At 50.3% G+C, this 22,264-nt stretch overlaps 2 protein-coding genes across 2 annotated transcripts; one reads left to right on the forward strand and one right to left on the reverse strand.

The window, feature by feature from the left end:
• Positions 1-3,349: 3,349 nt before the first annotated feature.
• Positions 3,350-9,486, reverse strand: CCDC85B (coiled-coil domain containing 85B). Its single transcript, XM_083417124.1, has one exon. The coding sequence runs from the start codon at positions 6,037-6,039 to the stop codon at positions 5,359-5,361; it is 681 nt and encodes a 226-aa protein (XP_083273250.1). The 5' UTR covers positions 6,040-9,486; the 3' UTR covers positions 3,350-5,358.
• A 2,287-nt stretch (positions 9,487-11,773) lies between these two features.
• On the forward strand, positions 11,774-20,254 carry FIBP (FGF1 intracellular binding protein). The gene is made up of 11 exons (XM_083417102.1): positions 11,774-11,939; positions 13,173-13,340; positions 14,275-14,473; positions 15,760-15,886; positions 16,193-16,293; positions 16,675-16,808; positions 17,481-17,589; positions 17,932-17,995; positions 18,260-18,346; positions 18,747-18,844; positions 19,921-20,254. The coding sequence occupies exons 2-11, from the start codon at positions 13,256-13,258 to the stop codon at positions 19,988-19,990; spliced, it is 1,074 nt and encodes a 357-aa protein (XP_083273228.1). The 5' UTR covers positions 11,774-11,939; positions 13,173-13,255; the 3' UTR covers positions 19,991-20,254.
• The last annotated feature ends 2,010 nt before the right edge of the window (positions 20,255-22,264 follow it).

Here is a 22,264-nt window from a genome sequence, read left to right on the forward strand (position 1 = left end):
GCCACAGCAGATTCCTTCTCTCCAGCAGGGCGGGAACATCTGAGGTTAGAACTCACACACTCACAAGCCAGCCCTTTTTGAGCCTGGGGAGATCCAGCTGCAGAGCAACAAGCATGTCCGGTGATTGTTGAGGTTGACTTCTCGTTATCGGAGAGCCAGGATCCGGCCATCTGCTTCCTGGCTGGAGACCCTTTGTCTCCACTTTGGCTGGGCAGGAAGCAGAGGGGGGGTGGACAGGGGCTCTTCCTTGCTTGCCCTCTCTTGTCAGCCTTGCGGGTTGGTTATTGACAACGGCAAAATGAAATTGGGGGGGGGGGGACATGCTGACCAGCGCTTGTGCCACGTCCGCAGGGTGCCTTGTTCCCACAATGGCAAAAGTAGGAAACCCAGAAGCAGTGGTACCATCAGAGTAGGGATCTGGGGGCAGATTTGGGGGGGCCCTTTCAGCGGAATGGGCACAGGGGTCCCCGAACACAACAGTGCAAGGGCGCTCGTCAACAACACAGGACGGTTTTACAGTGCTACCTTGGGTTACAAACACTTCAGGTTACAGACTCCGCTAACCCAGAAGTACAGTGGTACCTCGGGTTAAGAACTTAATTCATTCTGGAGGTCTGTTCTTAACCTGAAACTGTTCTTAACCTGAGGTACCACTTTAGCTAATGGGGCCTCCCGCCGACGCAGCTGTGTGATTTCTGTTCTCATCCTGAAGCAAAGATCTTAACCCGAGGTACTATTTCTGGGTTAGCGGAGTCTGTAACCTGAAGCGCCTGTAACCCGAGGTACCACTGTAATACCTTGGGTTAAGAACTTTACCTCAGGATGAGAACAGTAATTGGCGGCAGCATATGTTGTAAAGACATATGTGGAACACAAAAAAGCTTCTATTTGGGCATTACGTATATAGGAACTGATCTACAGTACAGTGGTACCTCAGGTTAAGTACTTAATTCGTTCCAGAGGTCCATACTTAACCTGAAACTGTTCTTAACCTGAAGCACCACTTTAGCTAATGGGGCCTCCCACTGCTGCTGCGCCACCGGAGCACGATTTCTGTTCTCATCCTGAAGCAAAGTTCTTAACCTGAAGCACTATTTCTGGGTTAGCTGAGTCTGTAACCGGAAGTGTATGCAACCTGAAGCATATGTAACCTGAGGTACCACTGTATTTGTATTTCCTGTTCAAAATGTTGGTCTTTAATTGCTTCTACTTAATTTGATAATGCGATAATGCGAGAAGAGGTACGTTTATATGATGTATAAAGAATTTATATAGTTAAACACAGCCAGTTATATTGTGGGTGCTATTGTTCAGGGAGGGGAGCAGCAAGACCACCAACCCCAAAGATACTAAGTGTGTCACAAGTCGCAGACGTCAGTTTAACACACCCTCTTCGCCAATGGTCTCTGGGTTTAAAGAGCTCAAGTTGGCCTGCACGGTTCTTTGCCTCCTCATTTTGACAAAAGCTGTTGATGTTCTTTTTGCAAAATCTAAAAAAACCCCACCATTTTATTTTTTTAAAAAAAGGAAATTCACCAAAATCTACACTTCTGACATGGGTTTCCATCCAGGGGCACTGTTTCCAGTGACTGAATCCCGGCTATGTTTCGGAAATTCCAGACATATGGCAACCCTACCTCATTAAATCCCCCATAACAACCCTGCGAGTTAGGTTGAGAAAAGACAGGGACGGGCCCAAGATGAGTTTTGCAACCAAGTGGGGACTTGAACCCTGGTCTCCCCGGTTATCTAACCACTACACTGCTGTAGGGAACCTACTGCATACTGTAGCTGAATGGACGCTGTAAATCCAGTCCTTCTAAGCTCTAGCCACTATACCACACTGCCATGGGGGAAGGGATATTTTTAAGCCTTTGGGAGCTGCCTCAAAACTCCCCAGCCAGCAACCTGCCAGGAATGCATTCCACCCCGTCTCCACCGGCCTCTGAGGAACATTTCTCTCTTATCCGGTTTTCCATCCAACCCGCCCCCCCCCCCAATGGCTGGCCTTCTCTTGACCCCGGTGCACTAGGATTAAGTTTAGTACTGGAGGAAGGAAGAAGCACAGCACCCATTTCTCTCTTCCACACCCCCCCCTCCCGCCGCCCTCCCTGAACAAGCAGCTGAAACGCGGGAGGACGGACTCTGCCACTAACTTCACGCACAAAATATGGGAGCTTCCAGGTGGTTGCCATTTCCGTGTGAGATGCAGTCATGATCTGGCAAATTCAGGTTGCAGAATGAAAGCCAGTACAGAATGAAAGCCAAAAATCCCCCCCCCCGGGTGTTTTCGTAAGAAGGGAAGTACAGTAGTACCTCGGGTTACATACGCTTCAGGTTACAGACATAGTAACCCAGAAATAGTACCTTGGGTTAAGAACTTTGCTTCAGGATGAGAACAGAAATCGTGCTCCAGTGGCGCAGCGGGAGGCCCCATTAGCTAAAGTGGCGCTTCAGGTTAAGAACAGTTTCAGGTTAAGAACGGACCTCCGGAATGAATTAAGTACTTAACCCGAGGTACTACTGTAACAGGGAAATGTGGCAATGAGGGATAACTCTTGAGTTGATGAAGTGCTGTCTTACCTCTCCACAAAAATCAGGATGAATGTTCAATAAACTGGCTGACTAGAATTGGCTTTTACGGGGTGGGGTGTGTGGCATTTTGGTAACAAGGCATTCCTTGGGCTTCAAATCCATACAAAATACAAGGTATTATTCTCCCCACACCACCCCAGCTGCAAAGCTGATAGATGGGAGTTGTAGTTCAAAACATCTGCAGTGCACCAGGTCAAGGAAGGCTAGGCAAAATAGGAATAAATTGACCCTACACATGTGCAAAGTACTCTTAATAGTTTAGGGATAGTTTTCACACAAGCTTCCAACACAAAGCCATCCACGCCTACTCAGAAGTCACACAGAGTTCAATGCGGCTAGAATTCCTACAAAAATGTGCGCAGGAGCGCAACCTAAATATGCTCTGTTTAGTTGTTAATTATGTTTTACAGAATGTGGAAAACCCCTGGAATTATACATATATATGTCTTTTATATATATATATATATGCACTTGCTGTTTATTTAAGATGTTGTAAACTGCTTAAGAGTTTTGTTTAAATATAAGCAGTACTGTATATAAATTAATTAATTAAGTTTCCCTCTATGGAACTACTAAGCACTCGAGGGGTTTAGACCTCCAGACAGCAACACACACTTGCACAAATTAACTCTCTCTCTCTCTCTCTCTCTCACCCACACACACCCAATTTGCTCCACACTGAGTAGCTGGCTGATAAAAGAGCTTAAAAAGAGTACCAGAAATCAGGACATACACGAAGCAGAATGAGGCCCTCTCCAAAAGTGACAATTTAATACATTTATTAACACCCTGAAAGAAAGAGGAGATTGCTCAAGTCCTGGGTTTCTTTTCAGGGCGGGAGGGTGTGTGTGTGTGTATCCTTTCCATTCTGAGGGTTACAAACATAAGCATCATAAAATGGATATCCTCCGTGCCATTTGCTACACCCTGGAAAAGGAGATGGAGCAAGGAGACCTGGCTGGGGCATGGATGCCTTTTCCCAAGCCTCTGTGTCCTGTAGTCCCAGGATGTTGACAAAAAGAAACACTATTAACAGAGGCAGACGTTTCTTCCAGGTCTCTCGCGTTACACAGAGTTCTGTGCATGGTGGAAGCTTGCTGCTTTCACCACCATTTCTCCAACAAAGAGCAGCATCCCAACCATTTCTCATCCTCTCTCCACGGGGGACCATCGCAGCAGCCCCTCACGGAAAGGTTAAAATATCCTCCACCGTTCCAGCATATATCCTGCCACAAAGGGCCTAGTGTTTCAAGTGGAGGAGAGTTCCAAGGACCACCACGTTCTCAGTCAAAACTGAATCATGGAAGCTATTGCTATTCAGAAGTTCACTTTCAAGTTGCGGGGAGTCGTTGGCTCGGGGACCCAGCAGCCAACTCCCCCCTCCCCCCACGACCCCTGTTTATTCCCTAAGGAGCAGGAGAAGGACGCATGTTCAAAAACAGGATAATGGTTCCTTTTGAGGTCCTACCCTCCAAGGAGAGAGAATTGCAGCCTCTTGGATCCTGCTCCAATACGAGGTTCCCAAATAGTTTTTGAGGGGCCGTTGTTTTCAAGGGATGGTGGAGTTTCCTCCAGGGAGTTCCGGTCAACTGAGCCTCTGGGTTCCTTTCCAATTTCAATAAATGAGAGGAGCGGGGACAGAAGCATGCAAAGTGGGCGGGGGGGGGGGGTTTCCTGAAAAATCCTGCAGTGTGGCCTGACTCTCTCATCCCCTCTTGCACAAGAAATCTGCCTTCTTAGGCACTCCAGCCAAATTCAGACGCCACAAAAGCACCACCTCCAAACACCCCCCCTCCCTTCGAAGCAGCCAGGATCAAATTATCATCACTGCTGCTTTCCCCTATCCCCCTCCAACCCTGTGTACACACAGAATCGTGAGAGTTGCAAGGGACCCCCCCCCCAGGGTCATCTAGTCCAACCCCCTGCAATGCAGGAAATCCAATTTGAAACCTGCTTAGCTTTGCAAAGGTCCTAGCAGTTTTATTGCTGCACAAGGAGGACACACACACAATGGAGGATTTTTCCAGGGCAGGGAGAAAGAGGCTCATCACCCACACCTCTCCTCTCAAGAGGGGAAGCCCACTGCCAGAATCAGCGCACCATTTCTAAATACTGCCAGGTGCAGCCATGGAATTGCAGACGCCCCTCCAAAAGCGTACTACCTCTCCCCCCCCCCTACCAAAATGGTTCATGACATATAAAGGTCTCACTCCGGTAAAGCTGGAATGGGGCAGCAGAGAGACCCTTGCTGTACCCGACCTTGCTAGATTGGAACAATGGCCCCATTTCCATTGGGACGATTTATAAGTCCCTGTTTCTCCAGGGGAGTGTTAGGATGTCAGCCACCGGGGTGGCAAGGTGGGGGTGGGAGGGGCCCTCCAACGATATTTTATGGCTTTATTTTAAAAAAACGAAACACCTCCTTGTAATCAATCCAAAAGCTCTGTACACTTGCCAGAGTTATGGCTTTATATATTTTTTGAAAAAACAAGAGCTCTGTGTGATGTCGAAGCTTGCTGCGTTCACGATGCAGCATGGACCACACAGGAACCACTTTTTAAGAAAACGGAAAAAAACCGGTGGCAATAAATTAAATGCATCCACCGTTGCCCCGCTTTGGGATGTGGGGGGACGGGCGGGTTCTCGTCTCCCCGAGGCGTGAAATCTTCAGCGACAGGGGCTGGGGATGGGAAGAGAAGGCGAGGAAGGCCGGGCGCCCTGTCCTGGCTGACCCGAGTCGACGGGCCGGGCGGCGCGAGGGGTTCAGTCGTCGGGGGTGCAGGCGGGGTGCAGCTGGTCGGGGCTGCCGACGCTGCCGGTGCTGGAGCTGCCGTCGCCCAAGTCGCGGGGCCCGCAGGGCAGGTTGAGCTCGGAGGAGCCTCCGCCGGGGCTGGGGCTGGCGTCGGGCCGGGCGGAGGCGCACTCCTCCTCCAGGGCCAGGCAGAGCTCCTTGAGCTCCAGGTTGTCCTTGGCCAGGCGCTCCTGGAGGCCCTCGAGGCCGGCCAGCTTGCGCAGGCAGGCGGCCACCTCGTCGCGCAGCACCTGCGCCGCGTGGTGCCCGAAGAGCTGCCAGTGGCGCGCCAGGCGCTTGGCCTTCAGGCGGTCCTCGTCGAGGAAGCAGCACAGGTCGCGCAGCTCGCGGTTCTCGGTCTGCAGGCGCCCGTTGACGGCCTTCAGCTCGCGGATCTCGCGGAGGTGCTCCTGCAGCTGCCGGTTGACGCCCTGGATGAGCCGGCCGCGCTGCACCAGCGCCGCCAGCTTCTCGGCCTCCTCGTGGCGCAAGCGGCGCACCAGCTCCTCCTTGCTGCACACGCCCAGCTCGGCGTCGCTCAGCTCGGCCAAGGCAGGGCAGCAGACCCCCGGCGTCGTCGGAGGCGTCGGCGGCGTCTCCGGGCTCTGGGGGGGTCCGGCCGGCGGCGCGGCCTCGCGGGCGGCGGGGAACATCGCCGGGGCGCACAGAGGACTCGCTCCTCCGCGGCGCGCTCACCTCCAGCCAAGGCGCAGCAGCAGCGACATCTTGCACGATTCCCCTCCTCGCCCTGCTCAGCAGCAGCAGCAGCAGGACATCCTGCCCGGCGGCGGAGATTCCCCTCTCTCCTTCCTCCTCCTCCTGCTGCTTCCCCGGGATAACGGGACGCACGGACGGGAGGCCCGCCAAATGAGCGACGCCAAAAGCCGACGCGCTGCCTCGGCGTTGCAAATGCACGGGTTAAACGGTAGGGGAGCAGGTGCATGGTTGCGAGAGGGGCGCCTGCGCCGAATGGGGGCGGAGTGGGGTGGGGGTAGAGGAGAGAGAAAAGAAAGGGGGGCGGGCGGACATAGGGGAGCGTTAGCGGGTGTGTGAATGCGCGGACTCCCCTTCTGGAAGGGGCGAGAGGGGCGCTGGCGGGATGCAAAGGCTGGCAGAGAGAAGGAAGCAGCAGCAGCAGGAATGCATTTGCAGCAGCTTCGGAATCCCGTCCAAGCGCCCGGCAGGGCGCCTCCCTCCCGCCGGCAGAAGGATTAAGAGGCCGCGCAAATGGCTTTAATCCGGATTAATGAAGACCGCCGCCGCCATCACTCAGAGGCCCTGGCTTCTCTTGTACAAAATCATGAAGCCAGTGATCATAAGGCCGCGAGGCTCGGCAAAGCGCAGCACAAGCAAAAACCTTTCCAAAATGCAAAGGAGACGGGGGGGGGGGGGGAGAGAGAAAAAACTGCACCCGCTTTAATTATGGTGGATTAACTGGCAGGACTCCAGCAGCATCGCATTCTCCCCTGTTCGTGTCTACTGGGGTGTAAGCCCCGTTGACTTCAACTGCATTTGCGCCTAGGCAGGTCCCGCTGAATTGACCCTATGCAGCTAGCTAGGATTTACTTCTGAGTGGACAGTATTAGGGTTACAGGGGCTCTGATTGAAATAATTGGTCTAAGATATTCATTATCTTCGTTGACTGTCCATGAGTTCCAAAGAGGAAGAAAAAAAGGTTCTCTGTCCACTTTCTCCATGCCATTTTGCATAATTTAATAAGCTACCTCTTGCTCGTCTTTTCTCTAAACGAAAAAGTTCCAAACGCTGCAACCTTTCTTCATTACGTAGTCGCTATACCCCCCATTGATAATTTTGGTTGCCCTTTTCCAAAACTTCCCTGTTATCCTTTTTCAGGTGAGGCGAACAGACCTGGGCACTACAATATTCCGAATGCAGTTGCACCATTATGATGCCTGCAGTTTCATTTGTAATTCCTTTCCCAGCGATCCCTAGAGTGGTGTTTGCTTTTCTCACAGCTGCTGCCCAGTGGGTCAACATCCTCATCAAGCTATCCATTAGGACCCCCAAGGTCTCCTTCCTGGTCAGTCACTGCCAATTCAGACCCCAGGTTTCTGTGTGTGTGCCAACATGCACCAGTTTGCACTTGTATACATTGAACTGCATTTGCCATTTTGCCACCCCTTCACTCAGCTAGGAGAGAGGTCTTTCTGGAGGCCTTCACAGTCTCTTTGTTTCAATAACCCTGTACGTTTTAGTATCACTAGCAAAGTTGGCCACCTCATGGCTCACCCATCTTGATCGTTTGTGCACAAGTTCCCAAAGCCAAATCTTTGGGGGGAATTCCACTTTCTAGTCCTCTCCATTTAGAAAACTGTCCGCCTATTCCTGCTTGCTGCTTCCTCCAATTAACAGGTTCCTGATCCACAAGGGGCTTCCTGGAGAAGCTTCACCTGTTGAACTGTTACACTGACACACTGCTACGAATGGGACAGGAGTCCTGCCAGAAATTGTAGGCGGGAGGGAACAGATCCAAGATTCTGGAATGCCTGTGTGACGTGGGGGTGGGCAAAGCCTTTGTCTTCAGCTGGGTTTTTTGGCACTGGGACTGGTGCCATCAGATGTGGGGCGCGTCTGCAATGGGTCACATGCTGCACACCGCCCCCCTTTTGGAAGAGGAAGTAGAAACCCACAAGCTCCATGGAGAGCAAAGTCAGGCACTGCTTCTAGGGTGCTGCCAGGGGCAGTCAGTGCAGGATATATTGTTTGTGGCACTTGCTGGCTTCATTGAAAAGCTCTCCAAGGAACTTGCAGAATTCTAGAATAACTGGGGAGATGGGGCAAAGCTCAGCGGTGGTCGTAGCAGCACCTTTGCATGCAGAAGGTACCAGGAATCTCCAGGTAGGGTCGGACAGTGGCGTAGCGTGGGGCAGGTGCACAGGGGCAGTTGCCCTGGGCACAAATTTGTCCAGGGAGCACAATTTCAACACCCAGTTCTGCCTCAATACAGCTGCACGCTTCCATCGCTGGGCTCCGTTGAAAACAGCTTCTTCAAGTGAACCAGAAAGTGACCTCTCCAAACAATGGAACGATTCTCCTTTTTTTACTTCTGTGGCTGCGACCTCCTGAGTGATGCGGGCACCATTAGGCAGTTGAATGTGCATGCGTTTGTTTCCCTCCCTCCTACCCAGCCTTCCACATGGCCACAGGCACTGGCAACCATGCTATGTCACTGCCTCTTTAGGAGAAGGAGGCACCATCCCAGCCCCTGCATGGCTTGCCTCTGCAGGACATCTGTCATGGAGGCGCCTCGTTGCACCCTCTTGCACCCTCTCAGAATCCAGTGGCATCGAAGGGCTCTGTTCACCCTCAGCACCCCACCCCTGGCATCAGCCTATTGATGCCCAAATGATTAAGGTTTTAAATGACAATTTTAGGTTATATTTTAATGATCAAAATTTAATATATATATTTAACTGCCGCTATATCTGAATTGATTCTGTTATACCCAATTGCAATCCAATGTATTCCTGTTGTGTTTTATGATTTTTCTGAGCTTTGTAAGTGAGCTGGGAACTGGTCTGTGACCGTAATAATAAAATTCAACAGATGGCAAAGCAGCTCTAAACTCTGCCATTTCACAACACCCAAAAGCAACTTCCTGAAGCAGCCTCCTCACTCTACCGAATGACAGGATCAGGTTCCTGTGCATTTCTAGGGATTGGCCTGTTGGTCTATGCAGAATTCAGATGAGCTTTGCTGACTGATGGTGGCATGTAGACTAGATCACATCGAAAGAGAAGCATGTGAATGAACTCCAATATGAACCCCCAACGGTCATCTGGTCCATCAATGGAGGAATCTCAACTAGATCATATATGACAGATGGATGTCCAACCTCTGCTTAAAAACCTCCAAGGAAGGCGAGTCCAGCACCAGAGTGAAGTATTTAATTAGCCATTTCTGGCAGTCCTGCTCTCAGAGTGCACCTTTCATATTTCTGTATCTCGACTTATTATTCAATATTGAAGCTTACAGAAGATTCAGAAGTTTTCAAAGCCTAACGGCATGCTTAGCAGCAGGTATTACACAGTGTCAGAAGACATTAGAGAGAATCTGACATCTCAAGCTTAATGGTTCATGGCACCTAATTATTTTAGGTGCTTGGGGGGCAGGAACAGGAGGAGGGCGTTGGCTGCATTTGGGTTTCTCTCTCCAGTCCTAATGCTAACTGATTTGTTGCATCATTTGCATAGGCCCCAGCAGAGGCATACCTGGGCTCCCTTGTGGCCTTGCCAAGGAGCTGCATTGGTGGCCCCTATGCCTTGCATCCTCCATAAGGAGATATATCTGCGCCACTGAAGCTGGGAGAGACCATGGGCCAGAAACTCCAAAAGTGTGCTTTTCAGCATCTTTCGCACTGCGCCAGTGACTTCCTTTGCAGCCACTGGGGTCTGCTGTGCTCTGCCTCTCCTCCTCCTCCTCCTCCTCGATGGTCCATCTGCCTGCTTGCCCTCTGCTCACTGCTTTGTCTTCTGCCTCCATCCTCCATTGCTTTCTTTTTCTTCCTGCCACTCACGACCACTCTCTCCATCTTTCTTCCCTCTGAGCTCCGCTGGGTGCTCTGTTCACACTTCTAATAGTGCCATATACCAGCCACCGGATTCCTTTGCTGAGGCACCCAGAGGAGTCCGTGTGCCTTGCCCGGCCCACCCAGAGCAGCGGCCTGGGGACTGCACAGATGGCCAGGTGGGTTCCTAGCCCAGACCCTCCTATTTTCCAGGAACAGTCTCAGATTTACAGAAGCCGACCCAGTTTCTCATTTGATCCTGGAATGTCCCGCTTTTCCTTAGGACGTCCCTATTTTCTTTGGAGAAATGTTGGAGGGTATGGAGTTATGCAACCCCGAAGCCCAGGAGATAAGTAACTATACAAGAACACATCTGAAGGCAGCCCTGTGTAGGAAAGTTTTTAAATGTGCAATGTTTTATTTTGTTTTCATATATGTTGGAAGCCACCCAGAATGGCTGGGGCAGCTCAGTCAGATGGGTGGGATATAATAATAATAATAATAATAATAATAATAATAATAATAATAATTAATAATAATAATTCATCAGGGAAATGTTGGAGGTTATACTAACCAGGGGTCAGCAACCCTTTTCAGCCATGGGCCAATTCACCCTCCCTCAGACCATGTGGTGGGCCGGATTATATTTTGAAAAAAAATATGAACGAATTCCTATGCCCCACAAATAACCCAGAGATGCATTTTAAATAAAAGGACACATTCTACTCATGTAAAAACACGCTGATTCCCGGACCGTACGCAGGCCGGATTGAGAAAACGAATGGGCTGCATACGGCCCCCGGGCCTTAGGTTGCCTACCCCTGTACAGTGGTATCTCGGGTTAAGTACTTAATTCGTTCCGGAGGTCAGTTCTTAACCTGAAACTATTCTTAACCTGAAGCACCACTTTAGCTGATGGGGCTTCCCGCTGCCGCCGCGCCGCCGGAGCACGATTTCTATTCTCATCCTGAAGCAAAGTTCTTAACCCAAGGTACTATTTCTGGGTTAGCGGAGTCTGTTACCTGAAGCGTATGTAACCCGAGGTACCACTGTACTAACCACTCCAAGCCAGATTGGAGAGGCATGGTTTTTGCGTGCCCCTCCCCCCGGGCCTGCACCCTTGGTGGAGGGCAACTTAGACAGCCCCTAGGTATGCCGCTGGGTGCCAGAGAATTAGAGACATTTGTAGAGGATAAGGCTATCAACGGTTACAGAGCATGATGGCCATGATCTCCTTCCAGTGTTGGAGGCAGTGAAGTGCCTCTGAATCCAGTCGCAGGGAATCGCAAGTAGGGAGCGTTGCTGTAGCACTCAGGTCCCGCTTGTGGGCATCCTAAAAGAGGCATCTGTGAGAAAGCGATGCTGGACTAGACAGGCCCCAGCAGCCAGGGTCTTAGAATCATGGAATTGGAGAGTTGGAATAAAGCAGTGGCATAGCGTGTGTTGTCAGCACCCTAACCCCCACATGTTGCGCCCGGTGCGGCCGGCCCCCCCTGCACCCCCCACGCTACGCCACTGGAATAAAGGGACCCCAAGGGTCATCCAGTCTAACCCCACCTCCGCAATGCTTGCGTTTTCCCCTCCGCATTCGCAAATAAAACACGCAAATAAGACACAGTGCTGCGCACTGAAAAAAAATGTGTTACAAGCGAATAAATGATGCTTCCAGCCCCGGAGAAGGTATAAAAGCAAAGCACCAATGCAGGCGCAACGAGGCTCCTGGTCCTCAGCCCATCGCTGCATCCCTGCGCGCTTTAACGCTTTGATGCCAGTTCCCAATACCGCGCCAGGCACAAAGATGGAGTGCCCGTCCCGTTTGGCAGCGAGGGCGCGTGCGCAGAGAGAGACTCCGGCATATACGTGACCCGGAAGAGGATCGCTCCGGCGGGGTCATGTGCAAAGGCTCTATCCAACTCAGGGGCAGCTGAAAGGGGGCCGGTACCAGTTGCTGGAAGGGGGCGAATGGCCGGCGCGAGGAGAGGGGCTCGGCGCCCGGGTTCTCTTGGAGGGCGAGAGCCGACCCAGGTTTGCCGAGTGGCCGGAGGAGTCGGAGCTGCTGGGTTTACTATGCAAAAGGGAGGGGAAATGGGGTGGGTGGGGGCTATGGGGTTTGCTCTCTCCGCCACCCCATAGGATTTAGTGCTGCAGGTTGGGTGACTCTGAACACGGGCAGAGTGCCAAGAGAAGCGGGAAATGTGAAGGTTCTGAGTGTTTTCTCGTTTCCCCCACATAAATTCTGGTGCCACATGCTGGGTGCCTCTGAGCACGGGCAGAGTGCCAGGGGAAGAGGGGAATGCGAAGGTGCTGGACTTTGCCATTCCTCCCCCAAAATGTCTGGTGCTCCTGACTGGGTGCCTGCGAGCATGTGCAGAGTGCCACCTTTCTTGGGCAAAGCCATTTGGACCTTTCCCAAGGGCAGTGTGCTTCTGGGGACGGGCAGGTTGTCTTTCTTTTCAGACGGGGTGGGCGGGCATGAAGGCTGAGTCCGTGTTCCTCACTCTACCCCTGCTGCAAAGTGCTGTCCTTTCTTCCTTTTTTATTATTAATTTTTTTTATCCTACAGAATATAAAGTACAATAAACATTGAATACTCTTTCTCTCTCTCTCTGAGTGTATTTACATCTCTTCCTGTTGTGTGTTGTTTCCACTCTTTCTGTACCACTCTTTGATTTAAAATGCACAGGGCAAATTACAATTCATTAAATTGTCAGGGTGGGGGGAAACAATAAACCAGCAGTAACCAAGGAAGTGATGGCCATGACGGTAGGATTCTGGGTCTGGGAGGCACCCTTGGGTGAAGATGGAGTGCTGTCAAATATGTTGGGTGTAAGCCATGACCCTTAGATGAGTATTACTCATGAACTGGGAGCACTGCTGCCAGAGGCAGTATGGTCGCATCCATTCTTTAACAGTCATGGCTTCCCCCAAAAGAATCCTGGGAACTGTAGTTTATTAGAGGTGCTGGGAACTGCAGCTCTCCGAGGGGGTCTCCTTGCAACTCTCAGCATCCTTAACAAACCACAGTTCCCAGGATTCTTTGGGGGAAGCCATGACTCTAAGATGTGGACGTGATCTATGCCCCTGAGCATGAGCACCAGTTGTGGGGATTGTGGAAAAGGCTATTTATTGGTGTTCTTGTGTCCTGGGCTTCCCAGAGGCATCTGTTTGGCCACTATGAGAACAGGGGGTTGGGACTATGTGGCCCTTTGGCCTGATCCAGTAGCCAAGCTTTCCTGATGTTCATTATTGTCCCGACAGCTGCCTGTCTGATCTCCTGAGACCCGGTTTGGGAACTAGTGCCAGATCCCAAAGTTCTCCAAGAGAACTGGATTACCTGGGCCATGACGAGCAACCTGGACATCTTTGTGGGCAACACCACCCTGATTGATGAGGAGGTCTACCAACTCTGGCTGGATGGCTACACAGGTAAGGCTGGATCCCTGTTTTTTGTTCTCTCATTCATTCACAGGTAAGGTGTTATGGTTTAAGTCACAGAGGTGGATAACCTTTTCCAGTCTGAGGGCCACATTCCCTTCTAGGCAGACTTCTGGGAGCCGCACGCCAGTGGTAGTCACAATACCTCCAGGGCCGCCTCTCTCCATATGAACTTACCTGGACCCTGAGATCATCTTCTGAGGCCTTTCTTCATGTGCCTTCTCCATGAGAGGTCTGGAGGGCGGCAACACGAGAACGGGCCTTTTCTGTGACGGCTCCTCGCTTGTGAAATGCTCTCCCCCCAGGGAGGTTCTCCTGGTGCCTTCATTATGCGCCTTTAGGTACCAGGCAAAAAACGATCCTCTTTACCCAGGCCTTTGGCTGATTAACACCCAGTGCCTTTTAAAAATGTGTTGGGAGGGGGGTTATTGGGTTCGGCTGGCTGACATTTTTTACCTGGCGCCTAACGATGTCTTCTTTGGCGATCACTCGTAGCCGAGTAAAATTGTCTTCCGTAATATAATGAAGGCAGCAGTTGAACCTCTCTGGGGAGAGCATTCCACAAACGGGGAGCCACTGCAGAAAAGGCCCCGTTCAACGGAACAAAACAAAACATAAACCCTGGAGAGCCAGTGCAGACAATGTGGAGCTAGATAGACTCATTGCTGTGCCCTGACATAAGGCAGCTTCCTATTGTCCTGAAGGAAAGTGGGAGCAGAGAGTCATGAATGGGGTTATAAGCTGTCTTTCGGGAATGGCGGCTCTCCAAGTGATTTGGGGCTACAGCTCCCTGACCCCTGGTCCTGCTGCTGTAAGTTGCAACCCCACTGCACCCAGAGGGGCCTGAGAGGCTTCCCCGCCCCCTTCTGTGGATTTCACCCATCCCATGTTTCCGGATACGGACACTTGCCTCCTGCCCCCGCAGTGAACGACGCGGTGACGCGCCGCATCCGCAGCGGGATCCTGGAGCAGACGGGGGCCACGGTTGACGTGCTCCAGAGCGACACCATGGACCACTACCGCACTTTCTACATGCTGGAGCGCCTCCTGCACTCGCCTCCCAAGCTGCTGAACCAGCTGCTCTTCCAGATCCCCCCTTGTCGCCAGACCATGCTGATCGAGAGGTGGGGCAGGGCAGCTGGCGAAGAAGCCAAGGGTGGCATGGGCGAGGGGGCAGGGATGTTAAGGGGCAGCCAGAGGGGGGGTTGGGGCAGGATTCTTGGTGGAGGATCCCTTGGGGGAAAGGCCAAGGTTGGAGGGTGAGGCAGGCGTATTCATACATCAGCAGGGGTTGATTGATCGATTGAATTTCTATGCCACTTTTTTCTTCTTTTCTATTTTTCAATAAAGAATACAGTCAAACCTCGGTTGCTGAACGTAATCCGTGCTGGAAGCCCGTCTGGCTTCCAAAATGTTTGACAACCAAGGCTCAGCTTCTGATGGGTTGCAGGAGCTTCCTGCACTCAAGCAGAAGCCGTGTCAGATGTTTGGCTTTCAAAATACAGTGGTGCCCCGCAAGACGAATGCCTCGCAAGACGGAAAACCTGCTAGACAAAAGGGTTTTCCATTTTGGAGGTGCTTCGCAAAACGAATTTGCTATGGGCTTGCTTCGCAAGACGAAAATGTCTTGCGAGTTCCTGCGGGTCCCCCCCCCCTTTTTCCCAAGCCGCTAAGCCGCTTAACAGCTGATCCACTAAGCCGCTTATCAGCTGATCCGCTAAGCCCGCTAAGCCGCTAATAGCGCTAATCTGCTAAGCCGCTAATGGGCTTGCTTCGCAAGACGGAAAAAACCGCAAGACGAAGAGACTCGCGGAACGGATTCTTTTAATCTTGCGAGGCACCACTGTACATTCAAAAACCAGAACACTTACTTCCGGGTTTGTGGCATTCAGGAGCCGAAACGTTCCAAAACGGAGGCATTTGGGAGCCGAGGTTTGACTGTGTGTGTGGGTGTTTATAAATTTCTGTGCCACTTCAAATGAATCCCGCAGTGGCTTACAAACAATAAATAACAATAACATGATACAACATCACCTGTGCAGCACAAACCATATAAAATAATTAACAAACCACCAATAAAACAATTACAATCTATGAAACGCTATTGAGACAGCAGTTACTAATAATAAGCTGAGTCACAAGTACAGCAAAAGTCATAGGATTAACAGATCAATATGGTGTTTATCTATAAAGCAATATCAACGCTATTGACAAAACAGTAACTAAAAATGAGCTAAGCATCTCAGTTGCAGCAGAAGGTGTATTAACAGATCCATACGGCATCTATAAAACAATATAGGGCAGCAGGGAATGATGGGAGTTGTAGTCTGGCTGTATCGGGAGGGCCACAGGTACTAAGCTTACCTTCTGTTGTCTTGTCCTGTTTCTTGCCTGCCCCTTCTGGCGGCAGGTATTACGCCTTCGACGAGGCCTTTGTACGGGAGGTGCTGGGCAAAAAGCTCTCCAAAGGCACCAAGAAAGACCTGGACGACATCAGCGTCAAAACCGGGGTGACCCTCAAGAGTTGTCGGCGGCAGGTAATCTCTCGTTCCTTTGTGGGTGGCAGGGGAACCCCATAGAACACCTCTGACTCTTTTCCCAGGATGCCTGGGCAGGGTGGAAATAAAAGGGCACTGCCTGGGTGTCAGAAGTGTAGGAATGTCGCACAGGGCACCTTTCCCCCAACCTCGCACCCTCCGGTTGTTCTGGACTACAACTCCAACCACCCGCTTTCTCAAAAGATTTATCAGAGGTTGCTTGTCCTGCGTTTCCCTTGGTGAGGCTGTTGAACCTATTTAAGCCTGTGGTGTCGATGAGGCCTGTCTGTTTCTGCTCTGTTTCAGTTTGACAATTTCAAGCGGGTCTTTAAGGCCGTGGAAGAGCTCCGTGGGTCTCTGGTGGAAAACATTCAGCAGCATTTCCTGCTCTCGGACCGGTTAGCCGGGTAAGGGGCAGCGGGAGGGCACTGTGCCCTGGGATTTTTGTTTGTTCGTTTCAGTATATTTAAATATATTATCTTCCGATCTCAGGGCAGGTAGCAAATCAGTTTATGTTCAGGCAACCTAAGAAATGTGTCTAAAATCAGCTGTACAAAACATCAGACATAACAACCTTCTATGGGGCCAGCCCAGCTCCTTACAGCAGCAGAGGCTAATGCTAGCCACTCAAAGGAGCCCCACAACATGGTTGTGTGAGGCCCTTGACTTGTCTAGGATGTTCCACAAAAAAGGTTTATGGGGTGACAGGGAGGCAATGGCTGAGATTTAGTGGAGTGGCTTTCTTAGTAGCATTAAACCTCCCCTCCATCTGTCCGTCCGCCCCACAGGGACTATGCAGCCATCGTTTTCTTCGCCAACAGCCGATTTGAGACAGGCAAAAAGAAGCTGCAGTACCTGACGTTTGAAGACTTTGCGTACTGTGCTGAGCAGATGATTCAGAACTGGACTTTGGGGGCGGTGGGTGAGTTTTGGACCCACGTAGCAAGATTCTCCTTGTGTTTGTGAAGCGGAAACTGGGAAGTTACGCCACCTTTCGTTATATCTGTCTTGGAAAAGATTTGTGGTTTGTCTGGAGGGAGCTAAATTGGGGGTCCAGGCATGCCAAGTAGGATGGGGAATCCTTTTTGATCTTCATCTCCCTGCTCCCAGCCCCACCACACACACATGCTCGGCAGGTCTACTTTGCAAGTTGACTTGCGGGGGTCAGGAGGGAGATTGCTGCTAACTCCTCCTTTGTCATCTGACATGCAGGCAGCTCAATCCTGCTTCATCCAGCTGCACCGCTGTCTGGGGTCGTGGGTCTGAGTCCCACATTGGGCAAAAAGATTCCAGCATTTTAGGGGGTTGGACGAGATGATCCTTGGGGTCACTTCCAATGCTACAATTCTGTGACATCGCCTATGACATCAGGCTGCTGGGCATGGCTAGAGGGAAACAGTCTAGAGAGGCCCAGCAGACTAAGTTTGGCCTTTGGGTCATCGATTCTCCACCGCCACGCTAAGCCAAACCGTGACTTAGCTCAGCAGCAGAAGGGCTGTAGAAAGAGCAAAATGTCTCCTCCCTGGGAGACCTGGGCATTTGTCCATTTGGGTCCAGCCTCTCTCTCCAAATGCCCTCTGTCTTGCCTTGGCAGATACAAACGTGGATGATATGGATGTCGACCTGGACAAGGAATTCTTGCAGGGCCTGAAGGAGCTAAAGATTCTGATTGCTGACAAAGACTTGTTAGATCTTCACAAGAGGTACCTCGGATGCAGCCTTAGCCGAGTGGGGTGGGGGCTGTTTGCAAAACAACCAGGACGTGGTTGGAGCAAAGGGGAATTTGGCACTTTGCCATTTGCCCTTTGAGGTTTCAGGGCTAGAGCCCGGGTTGTAGGGAGCCTACGTCTCCTCCTAGATGTTAGACTACAACTCCCATCAGCCACAACCAGCATGGCCAATGGCCAGGGACAATGGGAGTGCAGTAGATTCTGGAGGGCCCCAGGAACCCCCACCCTGCTTCTAGAGCCCTAACCATAAGCCACCGTAAAATAAGACACTTAAGGCCTTCTCTGACCTCTCCTCCTTATTCCCTCCCCATCCAGTTTGGTGTGCACAGCCTTGCGGGGAAAGATTTCTGTGTACAACGAGGTGGAAGCTAATTTCAAGGTATGGCATGGAGGGACCCTCACTGGGATACATTCTTTAGTTTCGGGACCCTCTTTCCAGCAGCTCCTCCCTCCCTCCAAGTGGCTGATACGAACTTTGCGCTTGATATTTGTTGGTGCACTTGGCCTGCTACTTCACTCCTGGCCATCAGAGGGGGCTGTTGTCCTTTGGAAAATCTCAATCCCCGCAGACACAAACTGGGGTGGGGTGGGTTGGCAGCAGCATAAGATGGCTCTCTTGTGACCCTTCCGTTAACCCTTGCAGAACCTCTCCCGTGCCCTGATCAACATTGCCTCAAAGCTCACCCACAGCAAAGATGTCCGTGACTTTTTTGTGGATCTGGTGGAGAAGGTAAGCAGTATCCCCACCCCTCCCCATCTGAGCACCTCCTCCCACCAGCGGATCGTGCCTGAATCACTGGGGATGGAGGCTGGGATGTCAAAATAAAAAATCACCAATGAATTAAATGATGATTAAATGTGTTTAGAGCCTAAGCATGCCTGCCACTTTTCAGAGTATAAGAAGGCAGGTCCCTGTCCCAAGGAGCTAACAATTAGGAAAAAATCATATAGGGTTAAAAAAACAGAGGTGTGTGGACCAGGGACAGGGGGCATGGCTGGGGTGGGGATGCGGGGAGGGTCCTGAGGGTCATGCAGAGAGACTTGGAGGCTCTCATTTGTTCCTCAGGCCTGAGGTCCTGTGAGATGTGCTGCCGCACTCTTGCCTTGACGCTTGTCATCTCCCATTGCAGTTTGTTGAGCCTTTTCGGTCGGACAAATGGAGCCCAAACGACGTGCGTCTCTTTCTGACACAGTACACGGCTTGTGCTCACACGCTGGATGCCTTCAGGTTTGTAGGAACGCCAGCGCCCAGCCAGCTCCCAACACCTGGATTCTCCTCTGTTCCCTCCCTCCCCACCTTTGCCAATGAATTGTTTACTTGCACTAGTAAAGCCTTATATAATTGTCCTTTTCGTTGCCTTTATACTTGCCCTTCTTCCTGCAAAATAGCCCCCCTCCGTATTATTTTTTTTTTAAGGGGGAAAGATCCTACTCTCAGTCTTCCAGCAAAAACATTTTCTCCCTTTCTCACACAGGATCGCTTCCAAATAAGTTGTATTTAAAGCAGGTCTACTGACACGAATTAAGCTAGCCATGTCCATTAATTTCAACCGGTCTACTCTATAAGTAGGGCTAACTTTTGCAAAAGACCCACACCTTTTGAGTAAAACTGTGGGATCTGCTAACACAAGATAACCACCAGCTTGGACAGCTTTAAAAAGCTGTTCAGAAAGATGCTTAGGAGGTTGAGGTAATTTTAATCCATATTAGTATTTTAACTATTGTATGTTTTAAAAGTAATGTTGTGATTTCCCCCCCTTGCATTTTACTGCTTCAACTTTTGTAAACCGCTTAGAGGGTGTTTAATTTTTTGTAGTATTTTTTTTTTTACAGTGTATAAATTTTATGAAATAAATAAACAATAAAAGCTCAGACAAGTTGCTGGAGGGCAAGGTGATGCCCTAACTGCAGAATCACTGTGCCAGTATCACTGAATACCAGTTATTGGGAGGCAAGAGTGGGAGAGGGCTGTTGTCCTCCTCTCATAAGACACGCCCTGGTGGATCAGGCCCATTGCCCATCTAATCCAGCATCCTTGTTCTCATTCTGGACATTAGATGCCAATGGGACGCTTGAAAGCAGGACCTGTGTGCCACGGCGACTCTCCCCAGCAACCGGTAGAAACTTAACAGCCTCCAACAGTGGAGGGGAGAACATAGCCATTGTGGCTGGTAGCCACAGATTAGCAGCCTTCCGTTCCATGAATTTGCCAAATCCCCTCTTAAAGCCATCCAAGATGGCGGCCGTCAGGTCATGTTGTCCTGCCATCTGGTTAACCTCTTTCCCCCTCCCCTTCTCCTGCAGGCATCAAGCTCTCTGGGAAAGATACATGGGGACGCTGAAAGCTTGCCTTCTGAAGATGTACCACGACTGAGCTCTGCACTTAGTTCTTTATTTTTTTTTTTGGGGGGGGGGGGAGGAAATCACCTTTAGGTGCAACAAGTTCCAGGCAAAAGAGCTCTTCAGGGGAGACGTTTGCTGTTCGCTTGCTGGCTGCGGCTGTCCTGCACAGACACACACACAGTTGTGTGTCCACACACGGCGCGACCACCAAGTGTCACTCTTTTCTCTCTACATCTTCAGCAATTAAGGGTTAAAACTGTTGTTGGCGTTGAGAAATAAAGGAGGAGTCCTCACAGATGTTGCTTGATTTGTCTGATTCTGGATGGCCTGACTGTGAATAGGCCCCACGGCAAATCTATCTATTTTTCCTTCTCTTGTTTTCTTGCTTTCCCCATGTTGAGTTACGTTCTCCATGTTTCCACAACCATTTGCAGTATTTTGTTGCAAACTGTTCGCTAGCATTATGATGTAACTTGCTCCTCATCTCCAATGTTTGTATGCAATTCTGCCAAACGCCCACATTTTTGCAAAGCGGTTTTTTTGCTGATATAATACAGTTGCGGGGTTTTGGTTTTTATTTTCATGAACCCATGCACGCTTTCCCTCAGTCTGTGCATTTTTTATACACATAACTTGCCTGGACATTGCAAAATTTGGAGAGGTGCAGATTTCAAAGGCTGCCTGTGTTTCACTTCTCATATACAGTGGTGCCTCGCAAGACGAAAAGAATCCGTTCCGCGGGTCTTTTCGTCTTGCGGTTTTTTTGTCTTGCAAAGCAAGCCCATTGATGGAGTAGCGCTATTAGCGCTATTGGCTAAAAAAGGGCTAAAAACGGCTTTTTAAGGGGGGGGATTAGCGGTTTTGCTGCTAAAATGCTTTTAGCAGCTTAGCGATTCAAAATAAGGGGTTTTGGAGCAAAAAAAAACCCCCGAAAATTTTCGTCATTTTTCGTCTTGCGAAGCAAGCCCATAGGGAAATTCGTCTTGCGAAGCGCCTCTGCAGACGGAAAACCCTTTCGTCTTGCGGGTTTTCCGTCTTGCGAGGCATTCGTCTTGCGGGGCACCACTGTAGTTTTGGAAAGTGGAGGATTGGATAGGTTCACCTTTTAAATGTAAACTGAATCATAGTCCCTCTCCCCGACTCCCACATTTCCTACTTAAGAGCATTTGATCTGAGGTAGCTTGAATTTTCTCTTCAGCACATCAAACCGGTGTGCATCTTTAGTACATAGGAAGAGCCAGACGCTTGGTGCATGTAGCTCAGTGCTGTGAACCCATGGGGTAGGGGGCAGATGCATCCTTCTAGACCTTTCCTCCTGGCCTTTGGGACTCTCCCCAAGCCACCTTGTGTCCAGTGTGGCATAATGGTTATAGAGTGTTGGGCTAGGACCTGGGAGAGCCGAGTTCAAATCCTTTCTCAGCCATGACGCTTGCTGGGTGACCTTGGGCCAGTCACTGCCTCTCAGACTAATCTACCTCACAAGGTGGTTGTGAAGGTGAAATGGGGAGGAGGAGAACGATATGCACCACCTTGAGGTCCTTGGGCGATAAAGGTGATATATAAACAGTGGCGTAGCGTGGGGGGTGCAGGGGGGGCCGGCGGCACCGGGCACAACATCTGGGGGTTAGGATTAGGGGGCACAAATCCACGGGTTAGGGGGCGCAAATTACTTGCCTTGCCCCGGGTGCTGACAACCCACGCTACGCCACTGTATATAAATGCAATAAATAAAATATTAATGACTTGTGCATGCCTGCATGGGGGAATAGAGTGCTATGTGTGAAACTGACCTACTGTAAATAGGTAAATTTGCCTGTTTTCCCCCCTTTGTCCCTGGTGGGTTCTGACTACTCTTCCCCCCCCCCCCCAATTTTTCAAATTAATTTTCCAAATTTATAACAAACCTATCAACAAATAAGAAAACATCAAAAAACAAGCAAACATAAATCCTAACTGTAATAATTCCACTTTTGTTAACATTGTTGGGTGACTTCCTCGAATCCCCCTGGCTGAATTTCCATATATATCATTGTAGCAGTTTTCCAAAACTAATTTCCCTTAAAATTTACTTAATCAATTAACCTCTTTTCTTTCTTATCATTTTAACTTTAAACATACTATTCTATAACATCACATATTTAAATCCTAAGCCAATCCAATATTTGCAAGTAATTCCATTTAAGTTGTCTTAACATATTTAGCTAAATAGTCTTTAAATTTCTTCCATTCCTCCTGGTACTCCTCCTCCTTCTGGTCACAGACTCTTCCGGTCAGATCGGCTAGCTCCCAAAAATCCATCATCTTC

This window comes from Podarcis tiliguerta (genome assembly GCF_965153285.1).
Source record: "Podarcis tiliguerta genome assembly, chromosome: 16".
Classification (NCBI taxonomy): domain Eukaryota; kingdom Metazoa; phylum Chordata; class Lepidosauria; order Squamata; family Lacertidae; genus Podarcis; species Podarcis tiliguerta.